The 19,971-nt window shown below is 38.8% G+C and overlaps 1 protein-coding gene across 1 annotated transcript in view; it reads right to left on the reverse strand.

Moving 5' to 3' along the window:
* The window catches only part of ANKFN1 (ankyrin repeat and fibronectin type III domain containing 1), a 165,646-nt gene that overhangs the window by 121,437 nt on the left and 24,238 nt on the right, over positions 1–19,971 (reverse strand). Inside the window, exons 4-5 of the mRNA XM_028500020.2 lie at positions 10,631–10,825; positions 8,755–8,868 (exon numbers count right to left, since the gene is read on the reverse strand). Of these exons, the coding sequence (XP_028355821.1) occupies positions 8,755–8,868; positions 10,631–10,825 (309 nt within the window). The remainder of the gene's footprint in view (positions 1–8,754; positions 8,869–10,630; positions 10,826–19,971) is intronic.

Raw genomic sequence — 19,971 nt, forward strand, 5'->3', positions numbered from 1 at the left:
TGATTTTTTTTCTATTTTTTTAAATCTCTATTTTATTTAATTCCTCTCTGATCTTTATTATTTCCTTCCTTCTGCTGACTTTAAGTTTTGCTTTTTCTAATTCTTTTAGGTGGTAGGTTGGGTTGTCTGTTTGAGATTTTTCTTGTTTTGTTGAGGAAGGTCTGAATTGCTATGAACTTTCCTCTAAGAACTGCTTTTGCTTCATTCCATAGCTTTTGTATGGTTGTGATTTCATTGTCATTTGTCTCAAGGTATTTTTAATTTTGCCTTTCATTTCATCACTGACCTATTGGTTTTTTAGTAGCATGTTGTTTAGTCTCCATGTAATCTTTGTTTCTCATTTCTCTGTTTGTGGTTGATTTATAGTTACATGCTGTTATGATCAGAAAAGATGCTTGAAATCATTTCTACCATCTTAAATTTGTTGAGGGGGTGTTTTGTGTCCTAGTACGTGGTCAATCCTAGAGAATGTTCCATGTGCACTTGAAAAGAATGTATATTCTGTTTTGTGGGGGTGTAATGTTCTGAAAATATCATAAGTCTAACTGTTCTGTTACATCACTTAGGATATCTGTTGCCTTATTGATTTTCTGTCTGGAAGATCTGTCCATTGATATGAGTGGGGTGTTTAAGTCTCCTACTATTATTGTATTTGGCAAAGGGATCATCATGTGCAAAGAACATGCAGCAGGGGAAATGGTTTAAGATCAGAAAGAAAGCCAATGCCACTGGAATGTAGGAGGTGAAGGGAAAAATGAAAAAGACAAGATTTCTGCCTTCAAGGAACTCCTCATACTTTAGAGAAAAACATTCCAAAAACTCCTTGTTACTCTATTGATCTATGCTTTTCCATATATAACAGGAAGAAGACATCAGTGTCAGGAATAACCCTCACTAGCTGATATAAAAACCCAGTTTCATGTTTGTCCTTACCTAGCTTACATAATTTTTTGAAATAGCAGATATGCTTTCATAAGTTGTTGGCTTAGGCTAATGCTAGTATTAGGTCATGTTTACTGAGCATACAGCCTGGCTAAGAAAGAGAACTGACTTGGAGATTGAATCAAGATGCCAAACTGACACATGCCTGCCTACCCTTTTTCTCTCCAAATCTCTTAAAAGATAAACAAGGTATGTAAAAATATATCAGTTATTTAGAAAACAAAAAAGTGAGCCATACATACCCATTTCCCTCCTCCTCATTTCCTCCTTAATTTCTAGCAACCACTAATCTGTTCTTTACTTTTATAATTTTGTTATTTCAAGAGTGTTATATAAATGGAATAATACACTGTGTAGCTTTTGAGGATTAGCTTTTTTTAAAAATTTTTTTTGCAGTATGCGGGCCTTTCACCATTGCGGTCTCTCTCATTGCGGAGCACAGGCTCCAGACGTGCAGGCTCAGTGGCCATGGTTCACGGGCCCAGCCACTCCGTGGCATGTGGGATCCTCCCGGACCGGGGCACGAACCCATGTCACCTGCATCGGCAGGCAGACTCTCAACCACTGTGCCACCAGGGAAGCCCCAGGATTGGCTTTTTTACGCAGCATAATTCTCTGGAGATTCATCCAGGATGTTGAGTATATCAATAACTTTGTTCCGTTTATTGCTAAGTAGTATTCAATGGCATGAAGGTACCACAGTTTGTTTAACCATTCACGTGTTGAAGGACATCAGAATTGTTATGAGATTGGGGCTATTACAAATAAAGCTGCTGTAAACATTTGTGTACAGGTTTTTATATGAACACAGAATTTTCATTTTTCTAGAATAAATGCCCAGTAGTGCAATTGGTAAGATGTATGGTATTTTCATGTTTAGTTTTTTAAGAAATTGCCAAACTGTTTTTCAGAGTTCCTGTATCATTTTACATTCCCACCAGCAATGTATGGGTGATCTGATATCTCTGCATTCTGGCCATTTGGTGCTGTCACTATTCTAAATTTTTTGCTACTGTGATATGCATGTAGTAATATTTCTTTGTGGTTTTAATGAGCCTTTCCCTAATGGAAACCTAATGAGTTATTATTATACAGTGGAACATGAGCAGAGACTATTCTGAGAGGGAAAGTAAAAACTACTCTTGGGAAAATAGGTACCACCCTGAAAGGATCATTTGAAATGAATTTTGAATAAGAAAATGGTAAGTAGGGTAAGAAAGAAAAAAATATAATTAGAGATTTGAGGAAAATACATAGGAAAGGAAATATAATTAAAGTGTACTACTTGAGTTTGCAATGTCAAAAACTTACATTCATAATAGTATAAGCATTGTTGCCTTAACTAAAAATAGAAATATAATTATATTGAGAGAATAAGAAAGTGTAGATGAGTGTGGTATTGTGAGAGAGTTAAATTCTTTTCTGTTATAGTTCTAATTGCATACATAAGACCTGCAATTCCTAAATCAAAAAATAGCCATAGAAGCTTATTGATTAAAGTAGACAAGTAACTATGAGAAGTAGTAGAGGAGTTAAAAAGCGGCTGGCTCTGAGGGGAAGAAGGATGGTAATAATGGAGCAAATAAGGGTTGTTTTTTCATTATAAATAAGCCTTTCAGTACAAATTTGCTTTTTAATACTATTCTTATAAGGATATATCACTTTGGACAAAAAAAATTAAAAGTGTATAGAAAGAGACTCTCAGAGTAAATAAATTTAACTCTGTACTTTGTACAAGAGACAGATGTATTTCAAATGTCATAGAAAGGATGAAAATAAAAAGATAGGAAAGACAGGAGGCAAATGGAAGCATAGAAAGCAATGTTAATTACAAACAGAAACTGAGGCAAACAGCATTAAGCAAGACAAATAAAGCAGCTTCTCAGAGATCAAAGATTAAAGGGACAAGTACTTTAGAAAAAACCAGGGATTTAAATAACGCACACACACATTCCCGCTTTATACCCAATGGGGTTTACACATTCTTTTCAAGCACCAAGTATGGTACATATCCACAATTCATTGGTTAGCCACAGGTAAGAATTAAAAAAAAATCTCAACAGGGTACAGTCCACATTTTAAAATTTTCTTATTGTACTATAATACAATTAGAAATTAACAATAAAACTATGGCAAAAAATATGGCCAGTTAGAAATTTAAGATAACTCATCTAAAAACTTTGGTTAAAGTAGAAATGAAACAAATTATAAATTATTTATGAATAAGTGATCATTATAGCAATGCATTTTAAACTTTTTGGGTATGGACAAAACAGTAATCAGGGAAAAATTATAGCCTTAAAATCCATGAATTAGAAACAAAAATAAAGAAGTAAATTAATTTTTCAAAAAAAAAGAAAAACTAGGAAAGATGTAATAAAGTAAACCTACGGAAAGCAATAGGAATTGGCAAAGCTAAAGCGAAAAATTAATAAAATAGAAAATAAGCAAGAAACAAATTTTATGAATCAAAAAAGTTCATTCTTCTAACAAACCAATAAAATAGACAAATGATCAACAATTCTAAAAAAAGGGCACAAATACATGACTTTTGAGGTTCTAAAGGGTCTCTAACCACAGGGGAGATTTAAAAATTGTGTTCAACACTATACCAATAATCATAATCCAAATGAAACTTCTGTAATTTGGTAAAAGATATCTACCAGAAGATTACAGTAGACATGATACTTAATAGTAAAATATTAGATGCATGTTGACAAAAGCAGGTAAGAGAGAAGAACACCTACTATCCCAGTTACTATACACAATATAATGGGAACTAGAATTCACATTGATTCTGGTTAATGAAGTGAGATCTGAAAAAGAATGCAAAGTATTAGAAAGGAAGGGACAAAATGATCCTTTCTTGAAGATGAAATGACAAAAAATATTCATGAGGTGCAGGACAATCTACTGGGAAAAAAAAGGCTGTTACTAAGAGAGTTCAAGAAAGCAGTCAACTAAAGATTGTTTTAAAATTACAATAGCTCTTCTACTGTCCCACAATACACAATAGCCCATTAGAGAATATCTTGAAAAGAGAGTTCATTTATAATAGCCACAAAAACTGTAAAATATATCCAGCATGAAACTTTACAGGAAAGAAGACCAATAAATAAATAAAGTTATTAAACTTTCCTGAATATGTAAAATTCAACTTTATTAGGAAGACATGTCATGGATGGGAAGTCTTCCCAAATTAATTTAGAAATATGATGGTATCTCAATAAGATTTAAAAAATTAAACTTGACAAGCCAATTCTAAAATTCATTTTGAAGGGAACATATTACCACAAGGAGGGACTTGCTATACCAGATGTTAAAATATACTATGAAGTTATGATATGGCATTAGCATAAGTATAGGCAGATCAGTGAAACAGAGTATGTGAATACATAAACATTTCCACTTCCTGTTTACAATCCCAGAAATAAAATATTCTCACAGGTAAGAGACACATACTAGGATTGCAATATTATATAATAGAAAAATAATTGAAACCACCTATGTTCATCAGTGGGAGAATGATTAAATACATTATGGCATCTCTGTCTATGGAATAGCAAAACTATACAGCTATTTAAAAGAATGACGATCCAAACACACTGACATATGTATATTGTTGAACTGAAAAAAAATCTATCTGTGTAACTAGACAAATAGTATGATATTTATATTAGAGCACACAAACAAAACTATACATCTGTGTGTATATACATATATGTGTACGTTCATCAAGAAAGGATTTGTAAGGGTATACATTAAACTCATAACAGAGATTAACTTGGTGATAGAGATGTGACCTTGGGGGAAGGGTAAATCTCGACTTTTTTTTGAAATTTTTATTTTTCATTGGAGTATAGTTGATTTACAGTGTTGCATTGGTTTCAGGTGTACAGCAAACTGATTCAGTTATACATATACCTATATCTATTCTTTTTCAGATTCTTTTCCCATTTAGGTTATTACAGAATATTGAGTAGAGTTCCCTCTGCTATGCAGTAGGTCCTTGTTTGATGATCTGTTTTATAAATAGTAGTGTGTATATGTTAATCCCAAACTCCTAATTTATCCCTCCCCACCACTTTTCCCTACAAAGGCTTTAATAATTTGCTATTAAAGCCTTTGTAGGGAGGAATTAGGGTGGCAGTTTATAATCTGTGAGGGAACAAGCTGAGAAGAGAGGTGGGGAAGGGCATCATCCAGACCAGGGTACTGCCCACATGCACTGGAACAACTACAGCAGCATCGCGTCATTGGCAGACTCCAAAGCGTGACCACTTCAAGGCCTGCTTTTGAAAAAAAGCTAGAAAATAATTCATCCTGTAGATGGAAAATAGGTGCTGCACTGCACCTGTTAAAGGATACCTTCCTATCCACCCCTAACCCTGCAAAGAGCAGTAAAATCACTTTTGAAAATGTTTCCTGCTTTGGGACTACTGGGAAATGACATATCCTCTGCAAATGAGAGCTCCAGGTAGGTCACCCAAGGCAGTGAGGAGAAAATGTGGAATGAAGTTCTGGCAACTGTCCAAAGCATCAACATATCTGAAATAAGTCGAGTTTTGCTCTATAAGCCAAGAAACCTGGTGAGATGGGACCAAAAGATGCCAGCACTCTTTTGAGTCCAAGGAGGAAACACCTAGAAACAGACTGTAGCTCTCGTAGCTTCATTTTTCTGTTTTCAGGGAAGATACGGGCAGAAAAGTCCAGGGGGTCTCACTCAAAACCGTTTTCTGGGTTTTAAGCTGAAATTTACACCTTTAATCTCCAAATTGTGATGGCAGTTGGCCTGGTGCCTTGCCCTCGGGGCCTGAAGAAGGTGTATAAAGAGATGCTCTTTAAAATATTTCTGGATAGCAACAGACATTTTTGTGAAAAAAGAAAACCCAAACCAAACCAAAACAAAACCCGACATGTTGATGAGCTGAGTGTAAATAAGAGAAACAGAAGGATTCAGATGTTCTTTCAAAAACTGGCTTAAGCACGAAGGGGGAAAACATCCAGGTGTCAAAATAGGCTTGAGGTTTTGCTGAACCCAGAGGTTCTGGAGGACAGTATGAGATGTTTTTGCCAAACCCTAAATCCTGCAGGGTTAAACCTTCCCTGTAACCAATTAGATAATTGCCATTTCATTCTGTGGATTTCTTAATTGTTTCTTCTCTTTTAATGCAAACAAAATAGCCTTGTCTCAGGGTAATTTTGCTAATATTTTCATAATTAAATAATTACTTCAACCCTGAATTAAAAACTGTCCTGCTGTCTCTAGGTACAGTAGTCTGGCAGCTGTTTTAAATTTAAATAACCCTTGAGAGCAGTCAGGTTAAGGACTCAATTTATAACCTTATAAATTAACAGAGGGAAACCTACTCCATAATGCAACAGACAATTCTGTGTATAATGCTTAATTAAGCCCCTCCAGTCACTGACAAAACCCATTTGTGACCTTTCATGTCAACCTCCCCCAAATGCAAGTCTCCTGAGATGATACGTGTTAATTTGTGAATGTTGATAGAATTTGCTGGCATTATGGTCAGGTATTATATACCTGATGGTCTGGATAAATTAGCTCCTGATAGCTCACTAATCAAACGTAAGAAAATGTCAAGTTGGGCAGCATTGATGAAACCCTTTATCAAAGCCCTGGAGAGAGGTAGAAAGAAAGGAAAATGCCCATGTCTACTTTTGCCTGCAAACACTTGCTCTGAATTTCAGAAAGTCTTGGCAACCAAGAGAAAGTATCAGAATTGTATTGAAGGATGGTTGTGGGCAGCCATTCTTGGTGGCTTCATTTATTTGCTGTTGCTAGTAGCCTCAGGCTGCCTTCTCTTAGCTTAATACAGAAAACCCAAGGTGATAACCAATTCAATGCTGTTTTACCTAAGATACTACAAACAGAGTGGAGTTATCTGGAAAATTCCAAGTAACTCAGAAAGCTACAGGGTGTGGGTAGACATAGGAGTGTCTCCTGGGGACAGGCCCTAGAAGGAGAAAGGAAGCACATATACTACTTGGACATTTTTGTGGCCCAAGGGAGTCGTAGTGACCTGAGCACAGAAATTCTTGGAATATGGCCTGGCATCTCGGAATATGTGTGTAGAGTCTTGTCAGGTTTTAGGACCGTTCAGGGTATTTCCATATGTAGAGTCAACATAATGTGATACTTCTGGCTTTGCTGCAAGTCTTTAGGCAAGTCCTTAATTTAATTGCTTCAGTTTTCTCATCTGCAAAGTGGGAACCCTACAGTACCTACCTTATAGGGTTGCTGTGAAGAATAAATAGAGTTAATACATATATAGGCTTTAAACAGTGCCTGGTGCATAGGCACTATGTAAGCTTTGGCTGTTATCATCATAGCATCTCCATAAAATCTTTCTCCTGTGGGCTCTCTCCTTTCCCAGTGCTGCTATAGCAGTCAGGTCAGGCTGTTGTGACCTGTCTCCTGAATAGCTTCCTAATTCATTTCCTTATTCTAAATCCATATCTCTTCCAATACATCATACACAGTGTTTGCACTTAAATCTTTGAAAACTCTACTTCTGATCTTGTCCCTATCTTATTCAGTGGTCTGCAGAGTTCATTACATAAAGTCTAAATTCCTTAATCTTGATTTCAAGCCTCATACTACCCCTTCCTCCTATAACCCTAGTTTCACTTTCTAATTACATTTCACTGCTTCTTCTCACGAACCCTCCCCTGGAGCCACTGCAAGCTCCCTTACTCCCTTCTACTTGTTCTGGCATGTTTTTGCTTTTATACCTGTGCTCGCTGTTCTCTCCACTTGGCGTTCACTTTCCTCCCAATATCTTCTGCTTCACATCCCAGCTGTCCTTGAAAACCAGGCCCGATTGCCACTGCTACCCTGGGGCCTTTCTGATTCTGTCATGTAACCATCCCTCTTTCTTTTCTGACCTCCAATGTTGTTGTTGTTTTAGTTCTCAACCCTAGTTACCTGCTAGTATAGCTATTAATTTATATGCCCCCTATTTAGTATGTTCCATATCTTAGCCTCTAAGGCTTGTAAATCAAGGCTGATTCTTCAGTGTGTCCTACTCAGTCCTGTCCTGAACCGTATGCTACGCACAGAGCAGGCCCTCTGCAAACAAGAGTGAAATATTAATACTAATATTAATTGGGTCTGTGACTTAGTCACTTCATTGCTCTGTGTTTGACTGCCTATGGAAATATTTCAACTCCAAACAGTAAATAGGGCTTCCCTGGTGGCGCCGATGCAGGGGACACGGGTTCGTGCCCCGGTCTGGGAAGATCCCACATGCCGCGGAGCGGCTGGGCCCGTGAGCCGTGGCCGCTGAGCCTGCGCGTCCGGAGCCTGTGCTCCACAACGGGAGAGGCCACAACAGCGAGAGGCCCGCGTACCGCAAAAAAAAAAAAAAAAAAAGTAAATAGGATGAAAAAATACCATCAGCAGGAAAAACAAACATACAAAATGCACAACTGTTTGACTGCCTATGGAAATATTTCAACTCCAAAAAGTAAATAGGGCTTCTCTGGTGGCGCCGATGCAGGGGACACGGGTTCGTGCCCCGGTCCGGGAAGATCCCACATGCCGCGGAGCGGCTGGGCCCGTGAGCCATGGCCGCTGAGCCTGCGCGTCCGGAGCCTGTGCTCCACAACGGGAGAGGCCACAACAGCGAGAGGCCCGCGTACCGCAAAAAAAAAAAAAAAAAAAGTAAATAGGATGAAAAAATACCATCAGCAGGAAAAACAAACATACAAAATGCACAACTGATCCCCAAACAATGGATTGTTTTTTAAGAAGGAGCAGTAACAAAAATATTTGGAATCCAGTACCTTTATATCTGGTTACTACAGCTGCGTTGACACTAAGAGGCTCGTGGAAGCTGACAGTGAGTGATGTGCTGCTGGTTACCATGAGACAAGCATTGGTTGGCACCTCAGGGGCTCCTGGGACAGAAGGAGAAGCACAAGGGTCTTAATATAGCAAATCCTTTTCAAACAATGTTCCTGCCTCTTCAAAGGGTACCCCGAAGCACACACTATGGAAACATTTGTTTGTAGAGCCTAATAGATTTTGCTTTTGAACATCTTCATTAGAAGTCTCAATGGCCTTTATTCCTTGCCATTGTGGTCTTATTTGAGCATTAGAACATCTTCTGAAGGGGTAAATAATACCAGTTAAGCCTTCTCAAATTATCTTAGAAACACAATAGGAGATTGGGCTGGACCAGTGGAGAGGAGGCCAGAAAGTGTTAGCAGGAACCGACATCGTAGATAGAGACTGTTACATTTCATAAAGTACTTTCATGTAAATCATTTCGTTGGAGCCTTTTTGCAAGCCTGTTGGGTAGAAAGAACGAGTAACAGCATCCCCACTTTTAAGGATGAGGAAACTGCAGCCCAAAGAGGCCAAATTACTGGTTCAAGGACACAGTGAAGACATAGCTAGGATGGAAGCCCGTGGCTTCAGATGCCCAATTCTGGGCTCTTGCCAGTATGGAATGCTAACTTGCCTTGCTCTCAGGCTGCTTCCAATTACATCAGGTACTATTTTTCTAAGAAAGATTTCATGGGCAAATGTCATGTCCACTAACCTCAGGTTTTAAAGGACTTCTGATCACTCTAGGTACTTTTTAACACCCGGAAGATGTTTTGTAATTTAGAAAAATTTTTACAAATGGCATCAAGCCTAAAAATGTGACTGATCCTAGTATTAATCTGTCCTGAATGAGGTACCATAATAAATACATTTATTGAAACAGTTGCTGAATATCTTTTTTTAAGAAACGTGTATCAGCATTGCTAAAGAGATGGTTAATATTAAAAGTAACCTTTCATTAATGTTACTTAAGCTGTTTGCTTCAAGAGAAAGGATTAGGCCTAGATTTGGTATTTAGTATTACAATACTACAGAAAACAAGAATTTCCCTGCTTTTGGTGTTTATGTATATCACAAAGCAGAGGCGGATAATTCCCAACCTAATGAACCTATCTTTCCCTTATGTTTAAATTTTCAAGCCTAATTTTTAGTTTTTGTTGTTTAAATAAGATCACCTGTTGGAATAAGAGTTTAATGTTTCACAAGTGTTCGGATTTTATATGAATTTTTATATCAAGGGCGGCAGTAAGCAGTACCTTCCAGTGCTAATGAGTATTATCCAGAAACAAGGCGTTTCTTAAACTAACAAAAAGAACTGGTAAAGGGAATGGAAGTGCAGACAAAAGCGTAATTCGTGGGTTGATTGTCCTTCTCTGTTGCCTGTATTAACTGAAGGTCAGTTTATATAAGCTGTATATAGTAGAGAGCTGAAAACAATTTAAACTGGAGCTTGAAGCAGAAACTGGGCAAATAGGCAAACAAATGGTTTTCTACCTCCACATCCCCAAATATAGGCACTTAGGGCATCAGACCATCCAAGTCATTAGGCATTAGGGTATAGCGGGTGGAAAGTGCTAGATGAGTGTGACATGGTGGAGGGAAGCCAGCAGCACGAAAGCCTCATGGCTGTTGTCAGAGAACCTATCAGGAGCCCGAAAATCAAGCAAGACAAAAGATCCTTTTACAGCCTCCCAGAGCCCTTGCTCCACATAGGCTGACAACAGCCATCCATGACCCTGTAGAGCTGCAAAAAATCAGTAAAAGAAGGCCTGGCTGTCTCAAACCAGGGTTCAGTCTAGTTAAATGTACAAGTGCTCTGCTAATACTCACTGGCATGTTCAAAGCCTGTTTCCATGCGTCTGTAGAGTCGGTACCTCCACTCCCAAGCTTTCAGTTGTTTCTCTTTCTCTGTGTTGTCCAGGCTGAATCTTTCATTCTCCACCTGAGCAGACAGTTCACTCACCCTCTCCTGGGCTTCCTGCACCAGTGTGTTGAGGTGTATTGCTCGGCTTTCCAGGCTGACAACTGAAGGGAAAAAAATGGGGTGACTCCCTTTTCTTTCTGGGGAAATGCTACTTCGTTGGCAGGATATCTGAGAGTCTACTATGGGTTTTTAAAAGTGCCTGGGGAAAGTGGAATCTATGTTCATTATTAACTATCTTACTATGATAAGGTCTAATTGGTGACACAACTAGCTGATAGTACACCTATCAGCTTAAGATATTCCCATTCCCCTCTGGCCCAAATAGCTGCCTAGCAGAGTTAATTAGAATTCCACTAGTATGAGGCCCACTTCTGTTTCACACTGCACACGTTTGTTTCCGTGATCTTCAGAGGGACAAACACTAAGGGGTAAAAGCTTTGTAGGACTAGGAAGGCCTTAAGAAAAGTCGTCCATGAGGCAAGTTGCATTCTGCTGAAGAATATGTTTGTTTGGGGTGTTTTTTGTTTGTTTGTTTTTGGACAACCTGATTCAAATCTTCTGTTCATATATTCTTCCCAGCTCATAGAGATTTTTGTATGTGCGTCTTAGTGGTAATTTTGTTCTTGTTAATCAATTTACTTATTGCTAACAAAGTGTTCCACTATTGCTGCCGCAGTAGAGCTAGTGAGCCCTGAGGGTTGGGTGACTTGGGTGTGATCAGACATTGACCTTTGATCAGTTTGATCTTTGATTGGGGTCTGATTGGAGCAATGGTTTCTGGAGATGCCCATGCCCAAGAGAGCAAGTTATACTAGCTCCTCTTGCAGAGAGAGGTTGTCAGCCTTGCTATTTCTGTTTTATTCAGTGTGTGATCATCTTTATTTGATTCACATATTGTTTACCCAGCCTTCCCTTGTGTGAGTGAACGTTCATGTCAATGATAGAACATTTCAAATCCTTATGTCAGGTTGGGAGTCTGCTTCTTGCTGTTTACTCCCGGCACTCATGCATGTGAGGGCCTGCCTAGGTGGTCACTTGGTCACTTCAGTGGAGCCCCTCCTGGTTGGTGACAGAGAAGGAAGACAGCCTTAGCATGGGCATGTGGTAGAGGATCATACAAATAATGAAACAGATCAGAGTCAAGTTCTGCGGATCTGTCACCAACATGTGGTTGACATTCGGTATGACCAAAACAATATTTCCCCCTGGTGGGTGGGAAAGAAATCCAACCATTTCATTCTTCTAATCCAGAGAGAAAATATTATGAAGATAATGCAAGTGAAAATTTGTTAGGTATATTTTGAAATGGAAATTAAGTGGTTATGTAGGCATGTTTGCATTAATTATAGGAAACGAATACTAATTTATTATTGCCCTTGCTCACCATCAGTCTAAATTTATTTATAGATGAGGTCAATGAAAAGGTAGTTGAGTCTTTTTCTTTCTCTTTCTTTCTTCTTTCTTTTTAAAGTCGCTGTTTAGAACACTCAGGACTGTGTTTTGCTGCAGATTTGTCATGGTTAATGAATGTTGCTATAGCAGTCAATCATGTACTCTAAATCCTGTCACCCTTTTTTTTTAAAGCCTCAGTCATGAGCCATATGACAGAAAAATAAACAAACAAATATAAAGCTAAAAAACTCTTTCACTGAGAGCAGCTACACTATGCAGAATCCCTTGGGAAGGCTAAAGGAGGCCAGAATAAATGATAATATAAGTGCTGTGGATGTAGGGAAGCAATGATGGTGTATGAACACAGAGGTTCTGGAGAAAAAAAATACACATACACACACATGGGCACATACTCCTGTGGAAAAATTGGCAATATTAGCAGCCTCAAGGTGCAATTTCCTGGAGCAGTGAGATTGACAAGTCAGTACTAAATGCTGTTAATTTAACTAACTTCAGATTAATGCTGGAGTCTGCTGTGACTGAAGCCCTCAAACACAGTCTCATTATAGCCTTGCTGGGAAGGTCCTAAATATAGGCATTGACAGTTTAAAACAAATTCGTATACATTTGTGTATTTTTAGACATAGGTTAGGCGTCAGAGTTTGTGTCACAGTTTTCAGGTTGATTAATTGACCCAGTAACTGCACCCTCTACACTCTCCCCCCCTCCTTCCACTAAAAATTATGGAGAAAATGGGGGAATTGTCTTTGCTAAGTCATTCAGTGAGCTTTTTATTGAAAGCCTGATGTTTGAATTGTATGCATGCGTCAACACTTGGGTGATAGACACATGATTTATAAAAATAAATTTTTCTAATACTATGAAATCCCCCCTATTAATTTTTATATCCACAACAGTTATTACTGGTGTGAATTCCAGGTGGCATTTCAGATGGACAGCTTCTCTTGAGCTATGCTTGGCTCCCCCTGGAAATTTTTCCTGTTTTTCCTAGCACAAAACATTTTGTTTCTAGACTTTGCCTTTACTTCTAGACTGTAGACCTGATGCTATTTGAGTTGTAGTGGTAAAGGGATTCTGTATCTTTAAGATAAAGCATTCACCTCTTCATAGAATAACAAGGAAGATAACACAGGATTTTATAGCCAAGTAAGTTTTCCAAGATCATTTAGATACCTGTGCTTCTCAAAGCGAGATACCTAACATGCAGCATAGCATGGTGGTGGTGTTGATGGGGTGCAGTGGGCATCTCTGAAGCCTCAGAATAAATATGCGTGTCTTTCTGGAGCATCAAATTTTCAGTGCAGATGTTGATGAAAGCAAATTATTTAGAAGTTAAAACAAATACTTCTATTATGGAGAAGAATGGAACATTTTCCTAAAAAATGAAGATAATAAAAGAAAGTTTATAGATCCCTCTCTCTCTCTCTCTCTCTTTTTTTCCCCAGGCTAAGTTCCCAGATGCCCCTGGGAGTATACCTACTCACTTGCTTCTGTTGGAAGTAATTCCATGCACGAGTTGGAGAGGCACTAACTGAGCCAATGGTTTCAAACCATTTCACCAAGCCAACCTTTTATTATTTTTATCCTATGGATTTTCTGATAGTTTAATAAAACACTCTCTTTTGAAGGATTTTCTTTATTGACTGCCAAATCAGCTGACTTAAAGTAATCGTTTTTCTCCCTATGAATAATGACCTGTATAACTGCCAATAGAAGCATCTCTTCAGTATTAGATAATCAGACCTAACAAACTGGGTTAATGTTTTAAGGAAAATCAAGTAAATATGATAATCATATTAGAATTTGTAGTTTTATCTTGAGTAATGATGTGTTGGTTAAGTTTTTGACACCTGGGGAATTGTTTGGGGAGCCCCATTCCTATTTTTTGCACCCCAGAATGAGAACCTTTTCAACCCACTTATTTTTAAAGGTAAAGAAACTGATACCCAGGGAGGTGGGATGATGATCCAAGGTTTCCTTAAAAACCTTAAACTTAGTGAACTTCCTCTAAACCTAAATGGAACGCAAATTAACCTGTTCTTTACGTATTGCAGTTTTCTAATTGCTATCTATTTGGCACACGATTGGTGAACTCATTTTGGTTGGCTGTTTGGATATAGAAACTAGAAAGGTTAATGTCAATTTTGTGATTAATTTTCCCGCCCATCCACTTCCCTTTTTCTTGGGTCCATTCTCTTTTCACTTCTACCCTCTGGATATTTTGAGTCCAGAACTCCTGTATCTGTTTGCAAGGTTTGGTCTTTTCACTCTTACTGCAGTTGATTCCTTCTCCAGTCAAGCAGCTATCCCTCTGTGCAGCCATAGCCAGCACAATAGAGGGTCTGTGAGTGCGTGGTGAGCTGTCCGGCTGGGGCAAGACCACTTGGCGGCTCCTGAAATAGGCTCCGTGCTATTGTGGTGTTTAATTATCAGCAGCATTTCTACCACCCAGTGTTTCTGAGTGGGCATTTGTTATAAGACCTGCCCAGCTAATTAACTACAGGGTGGGAGTGGGGGGAGGGGCAGGAACTTGGTGTTCAAAGAATACAATTATGGCTACTGTTTAAATCCTCAGATAAATAATAATCAGACCAAGTGGATTTTCTTCACCATCAGAATCTAACCTGTTGGACTTCCCTGGCGGTCCAGTGGTTGACTTCGCCTTGCAAGGCATGGGGTGCGGGTTCAATCCCTGGACAGAGAGCTAAGATCCCACATGCCTCATGGCCAAAAAACCAAAAACATAAAACAGAAGCAATATTGTAACAAATTCAGTAGACTTTAAAAAGTGGTCCACATAAAAAAAAACTTAAAAAAAAAATCTAACCTAGTGATTGCCAACTACTTACTATCCTTACATTTCTTAATTTTGCCTTTGCCCTGCAATTGGTGAATTTGGGCCTAGTTGATACTTGCTTAAAGCTTGAAAAATATAATGAGGGTAAAATGTAAACTAATTTTAATTTTTAACTGAGGCTTTTAGGGAACAATTCATTTGACTTGCTTAAAGAAATACCTTTGCCCATTACTAATGAAATGCCATTTTGCAATGTAGCAACAACTTTTCTATTGTTATTGGCATTTTCCTTGTTTTCACTGATGAGAAATATGGGACACCAAGCCAATCATTTAACCTCAGTGTTAGAAGGATACTTACAATCAGCCTTAAGTGCCTCTTCCTATAGTACCTTTGGCCCTGTATGATTTCCTTCATGAGGGGAAGTCACTGCTCACCAGGGCAACCTTGTGATAATCTTACTTAGAAGACTATCAATTAGTAGAGGTTTGTATTATTATTATTAAACCTATTAATCTGTGTTATATTTTTAAGAGACACACAAAAATAAATCAAATACTTGTTTTTATAAAATAGCTATGTGTTCTTCCATCCAAAAAAAAAAAAAAAAATCTCTTGCCCCAGATAAAAATTTTCTGTTCTAGCTACCATCCAGAAATATATTATATACTAAGTCATGTCAATTTCAACCCTGTTATTTCAAAGGAGAAAACAAGGTCACTTAGGTGTAACCCTTGATTATAAGCCAGTATCCTCTGGGCAACCAAGAATGGCAGTTAATAATATTTATCGGGCTTCCCTGGTGGCGCAGTGGTTGAGAATCCGCCTGCCAATGCAGGGGACGTGGGTTCGTGCCCCGGTCCGGGAAGATCCCACATGCCGCGGAGCGGCTGGGCCTGTGAGCCATGGCCGCTGAGCCTGCGTGTCCGGAGCCGGTGCTCCGCAACGGGAGAGGCCACAACAGAGAGAGGCCGCGTACCACACACACACAGACACACACACACACAAAATTTATCTTTGCTGATCATAAATGACAACCTCCTAACAACCTCACAACTGACTTATTTTCAGCTAGGAATGTCAAAAGAAATAATATGGAGGTATTTTAATAATTAAATGTTTTTTAATTCAAAACTCAAAGCATAAGTTGCAGTTTACCTGTCTTGATAAGGTTCAGGGCTCAAAATTCACTTTGGTTTCACCTGGGCCTCAACCTGTTGTCTTATTTTCAGGTTTTCCCAAGGACTTTGAGAGTGTGGTTTCCGAAAGGTTTTAGTGATTTGGAGATTGTTTCATTTTAATTACTGTGAACTTTCTTCTCCATAGAACTCATTACACCCTGGACATAGGGCTCTGGAATGTTTTTCTCTGCTATTTTCAGCAGAATGTGGATTCACAAAGTCCATATTATATAGTTAAAGTTGTAATTGTTGCTCTTTAAGAAGCCAGAGCCATTGACATAGAAAGGGACTTCCTGCCCAGGTCTCCCCAACTCCAGGGAGGCAAATGGACATTTTCTCTGAAACAAACACACAAAACACTTGAAGAAATTATTTAGAAAATCCAAAGCAGATTACCCAATGACATCATAGGGAGTTTAAATATGAAATAAGATAGCTTTATCTTCTGCTGATTTTTCAATGCTGTCCGATAGAAATACAGTGTGAGTCACATCACTTAAAATTGGCTAGTAGTGACATTAAGAAAGCAAAAAAGGTGAAATTAATTTTCATAATATATTTTAGTTAACAGATCCAAACATTATCATTTCAACATGCAATCAGTATAAAATTATTAATTAGATATTTAATATATTTTTTGGTACTTAAGTCTTGAAAATTCAGTGTAAGTTTTACATTTAAAACACATTTTAATTTGGACTGGACACATTTCAAGTACCAACAGTCATATGCCTATGTTAGTATAGTTTTAGAACATAAAATCCTACAAACTTTAAAAAGTGCCTATATTGGACAGTGTTTTCCCAACACTATACAACAGATGGGTAAAATATTTAAATTCTCTACCAGAAAATCTTGGGTTGTTTCATTTTGTTTCTGTGAGTTATATTGGCTAACAATCTTTTTGACCATTTACAATGTGCCAGGGAAATGTTTTAAACCTATTACATTTAATTCTCAACAATCTTAGATAGGTAGTGGAGTAGCCAGCCTTCAAGAGGGCCCCTAGTGATCTCTGTCTCCTAGTTTTCACACCCTGTACCAGGGCTGATCTATGTTGGTCATCGAGATAACAAGATTCAGCAAAAATGATAATATATCACCTCTGATATTAGGTTATAGAAGAGACTGTTGCTTCCATCTTGGTTGGTCTCTTTGTCTTTCTTAAATCATTTGCTCTGGGGGAGGCCAACTGCCATGTTAAGTAGCAGCACTGTGGAGAGGCCCATGCAGGAAGGAACACGGGTCTCACCAGCAGTCACTCTGAGGAAGCTTGGCGGTGGATCCTCTGGCTCAGTCATGCCTTTAGAGGATAGCAATGGTTATGCTGGCAGAATTGAGGGACAGGAACCTAGATAGTGAGTGTGTGCATGTGCACATGTATGTGTTGGGTGGGCCAACAAAGGTTATCTTTAAACTTTTTATGTTTTAATTTTTGGCAAGGAGAATGTATTCTGTGTTGCATGTATATTTAAAAATTAAAAATAGGGCTTCCCTGGTGGTGCAGTGGTTGAGAGTCCACCTGCCGATTCAGGGGACGCGGGTTCGTGCCCCGGTCTGGGAAGATCCCACATGCCGCGGAGCGGCTGGGCCCGTGAGCCATGGCCGCTGGGCCTGCGCGTCTGGAGGCTGTGCTCCGCAACGGGAGAGGCCACGACAGTGAGAGGCCCGCGTACCGCAAAAAAAAAAATAAAATAAAAAATAAAAGAATGAAAGGACAGTTATCAACTCTTGAAGAGCAAGTGACTGGAACTTAGGCTATGGCCACTTGATGTCTAAATAATTATTTGGAAACAAACAAAAAGAGATAAATTCACTTGATATTTAGTAAAATCATTCCCTTCAAAATTAGTAATATATTCACACCCTTCAAAACAAGTGAACGTAGCCTTGGGATTTATTCAGTTCAATTAAACACACATTTTTTGAGTGCCTTTCTGTTTGCTGGAGATACAGTGACAAATGAGACAAATTTTGCTCTTGTGGAGTTTACATTCTAACGCAGGGGAGACAGAAAATAAGGAAATCAAAACCTTGAGAAGAATATCATACAGTGATTTCAGCGCTATGCAGAAAACTAAAAAAGTGATGTGATTAGAAAGTGACTTTAGACTTTGGATTTGGTGGCCAAAGAAAGCCTCTCTTGAAGATGTGACATTTACAGTGAAACGTTAAGAAGGAGTAGACCGAGTAATGATCAAGATTAAAAGCACTTGATCATTTCAAGCATAGGGAATAGCAATCCAAAGGCCTTCTAATAAGATGGTGAGGAATGTTCAAGGAATGGAATGGAGGCTGGTGTATCACGGGTGAGTGGTGAGCAGTATGAGATGAGGTTTGAGGAGGAGCAAGTTTGTAAGTCAGGGTGAGGATTTTTACACCTATTTTAATGAAGCAGATAAAAACATCTGGGGACGCATTCTAGCAACCCGCCTACGGCTTGTTCTTTACGTAGTCTTAATGGTTGCAAATCTTTGTCTTTTGAGGGTGGATTTGATTTCAGGAAACCTCTCTAAATCATTGGAAACCAAGACTGGTGAACATGGAGGGTGACGATGCTGAGCAATGCTGTTTTGGAACAAAATTCAGATGTGACTGTAAGCAATGAGTCAGATTTTCTCATAAACTGGCTCTGAGGACAAATCCAAAAGCGTTTAGAGCAATGGCAGCACTGTTGGAGCAAGTGTGGGGTCTCCCATGTGGACCCTCTTAAAGGATAACATTCAAGTGGATTGTAGACTTTCTGGTGTGTTTGTTTACATAAAGCCAGCCTCATTAGTTTATAGTCACACCTCTTAGACGTGCCCTGAACCAGTCCCAGCACCAACACGGACCCTCGACTACTGCAGAAATAGTGGTGCATCCTGACCAGTCTGCCAAAATTTTAACATGGGTGTCTGCGCCACACTCAGATGACAGCTACTCTGCGATCGTATTTTATGAAGTAACTGAACATAACTAATTCTGGGAGACATTTCCTAGCTCCACAGGCAGTATCCAAGGGAAAGTGAGAGAGAGGAGTTCACAAAGGATTGCAGAGAGAGAGAGAGGAGAGGGTCTAGCGAGAAGGGAGAATAGAATGCAGCTAAAGGAAAGGGCAGAAAGGCTAAAAATGAGGAGCGTTCTGCCATATTATTAATCGGTGTAAAAATAAACACAGTCAGGCTACGTCTGCAACCAAATTTCAAAACAGTGCCTGGAAAACACAATAATGGCAACAACAACTGGTTTCCCACAGTGTAAATTACTTGAAGACAAAGTTTTCTTCATACATTGTGTGTGCAAGTGCATGTATGTATGTGTGCACGGGCACTGTACACATAGTGTATGTGTGTGTGTATGTATGTGCTAAAATTCGATACCTGCAGTTCCCAGCAGTATAAGGCAGGGCTTAAAATTCAACTGAAATTTCAACTGAAAGTTTATCAGCACCTACATATGTGCCAGGTATTGGGGTCAAAGATGAGATAACATCCATGTGAGTGACCAGATTTGCACATGGTAGGTATCCAAAAAGAACTAGTTTCTTTATGGTTACTGTTTATAGAGCCGAAATGATGCCAAATAGATAGCAGCCTCAGAAAGGCAAGGACCTCATTGATGATTCGGTATATTCTTCCTGGAGACTGTTGAAGTGTGATTTGAGGGTGGAGGCAGGATATGAGTTAGAATAAGGGAGGGGTTTATGATGAGGGACTTTCAGTTATGGAGCAAGTCTTTCTCAGCCATTGTTCAACTGAGTATGAGTTATGGCAAGTGGGATACTGAATGGATGAAAAAAATCAAAAGTATAGCCCTCAGGTATCCTGTAGTACCTTTGTACATTAGCTTTCCTAGCGCTGGTCCTTTCAGATTC

The sequence above is a fragment of the Physeter macrocephalus genome, chromosome 14 (genome assembly GCF_002837175.3).
Source record: "Physeter macrocephalus isolate SW-GA chromosome 14, ASM283717v5, whole genome shotgun sequence".
NCBI lineage: Eukaryota > Metazoa > Chordata > Mammalia > Artiodactyla > Physeteridae > Physeter > Physeter macrocephalus.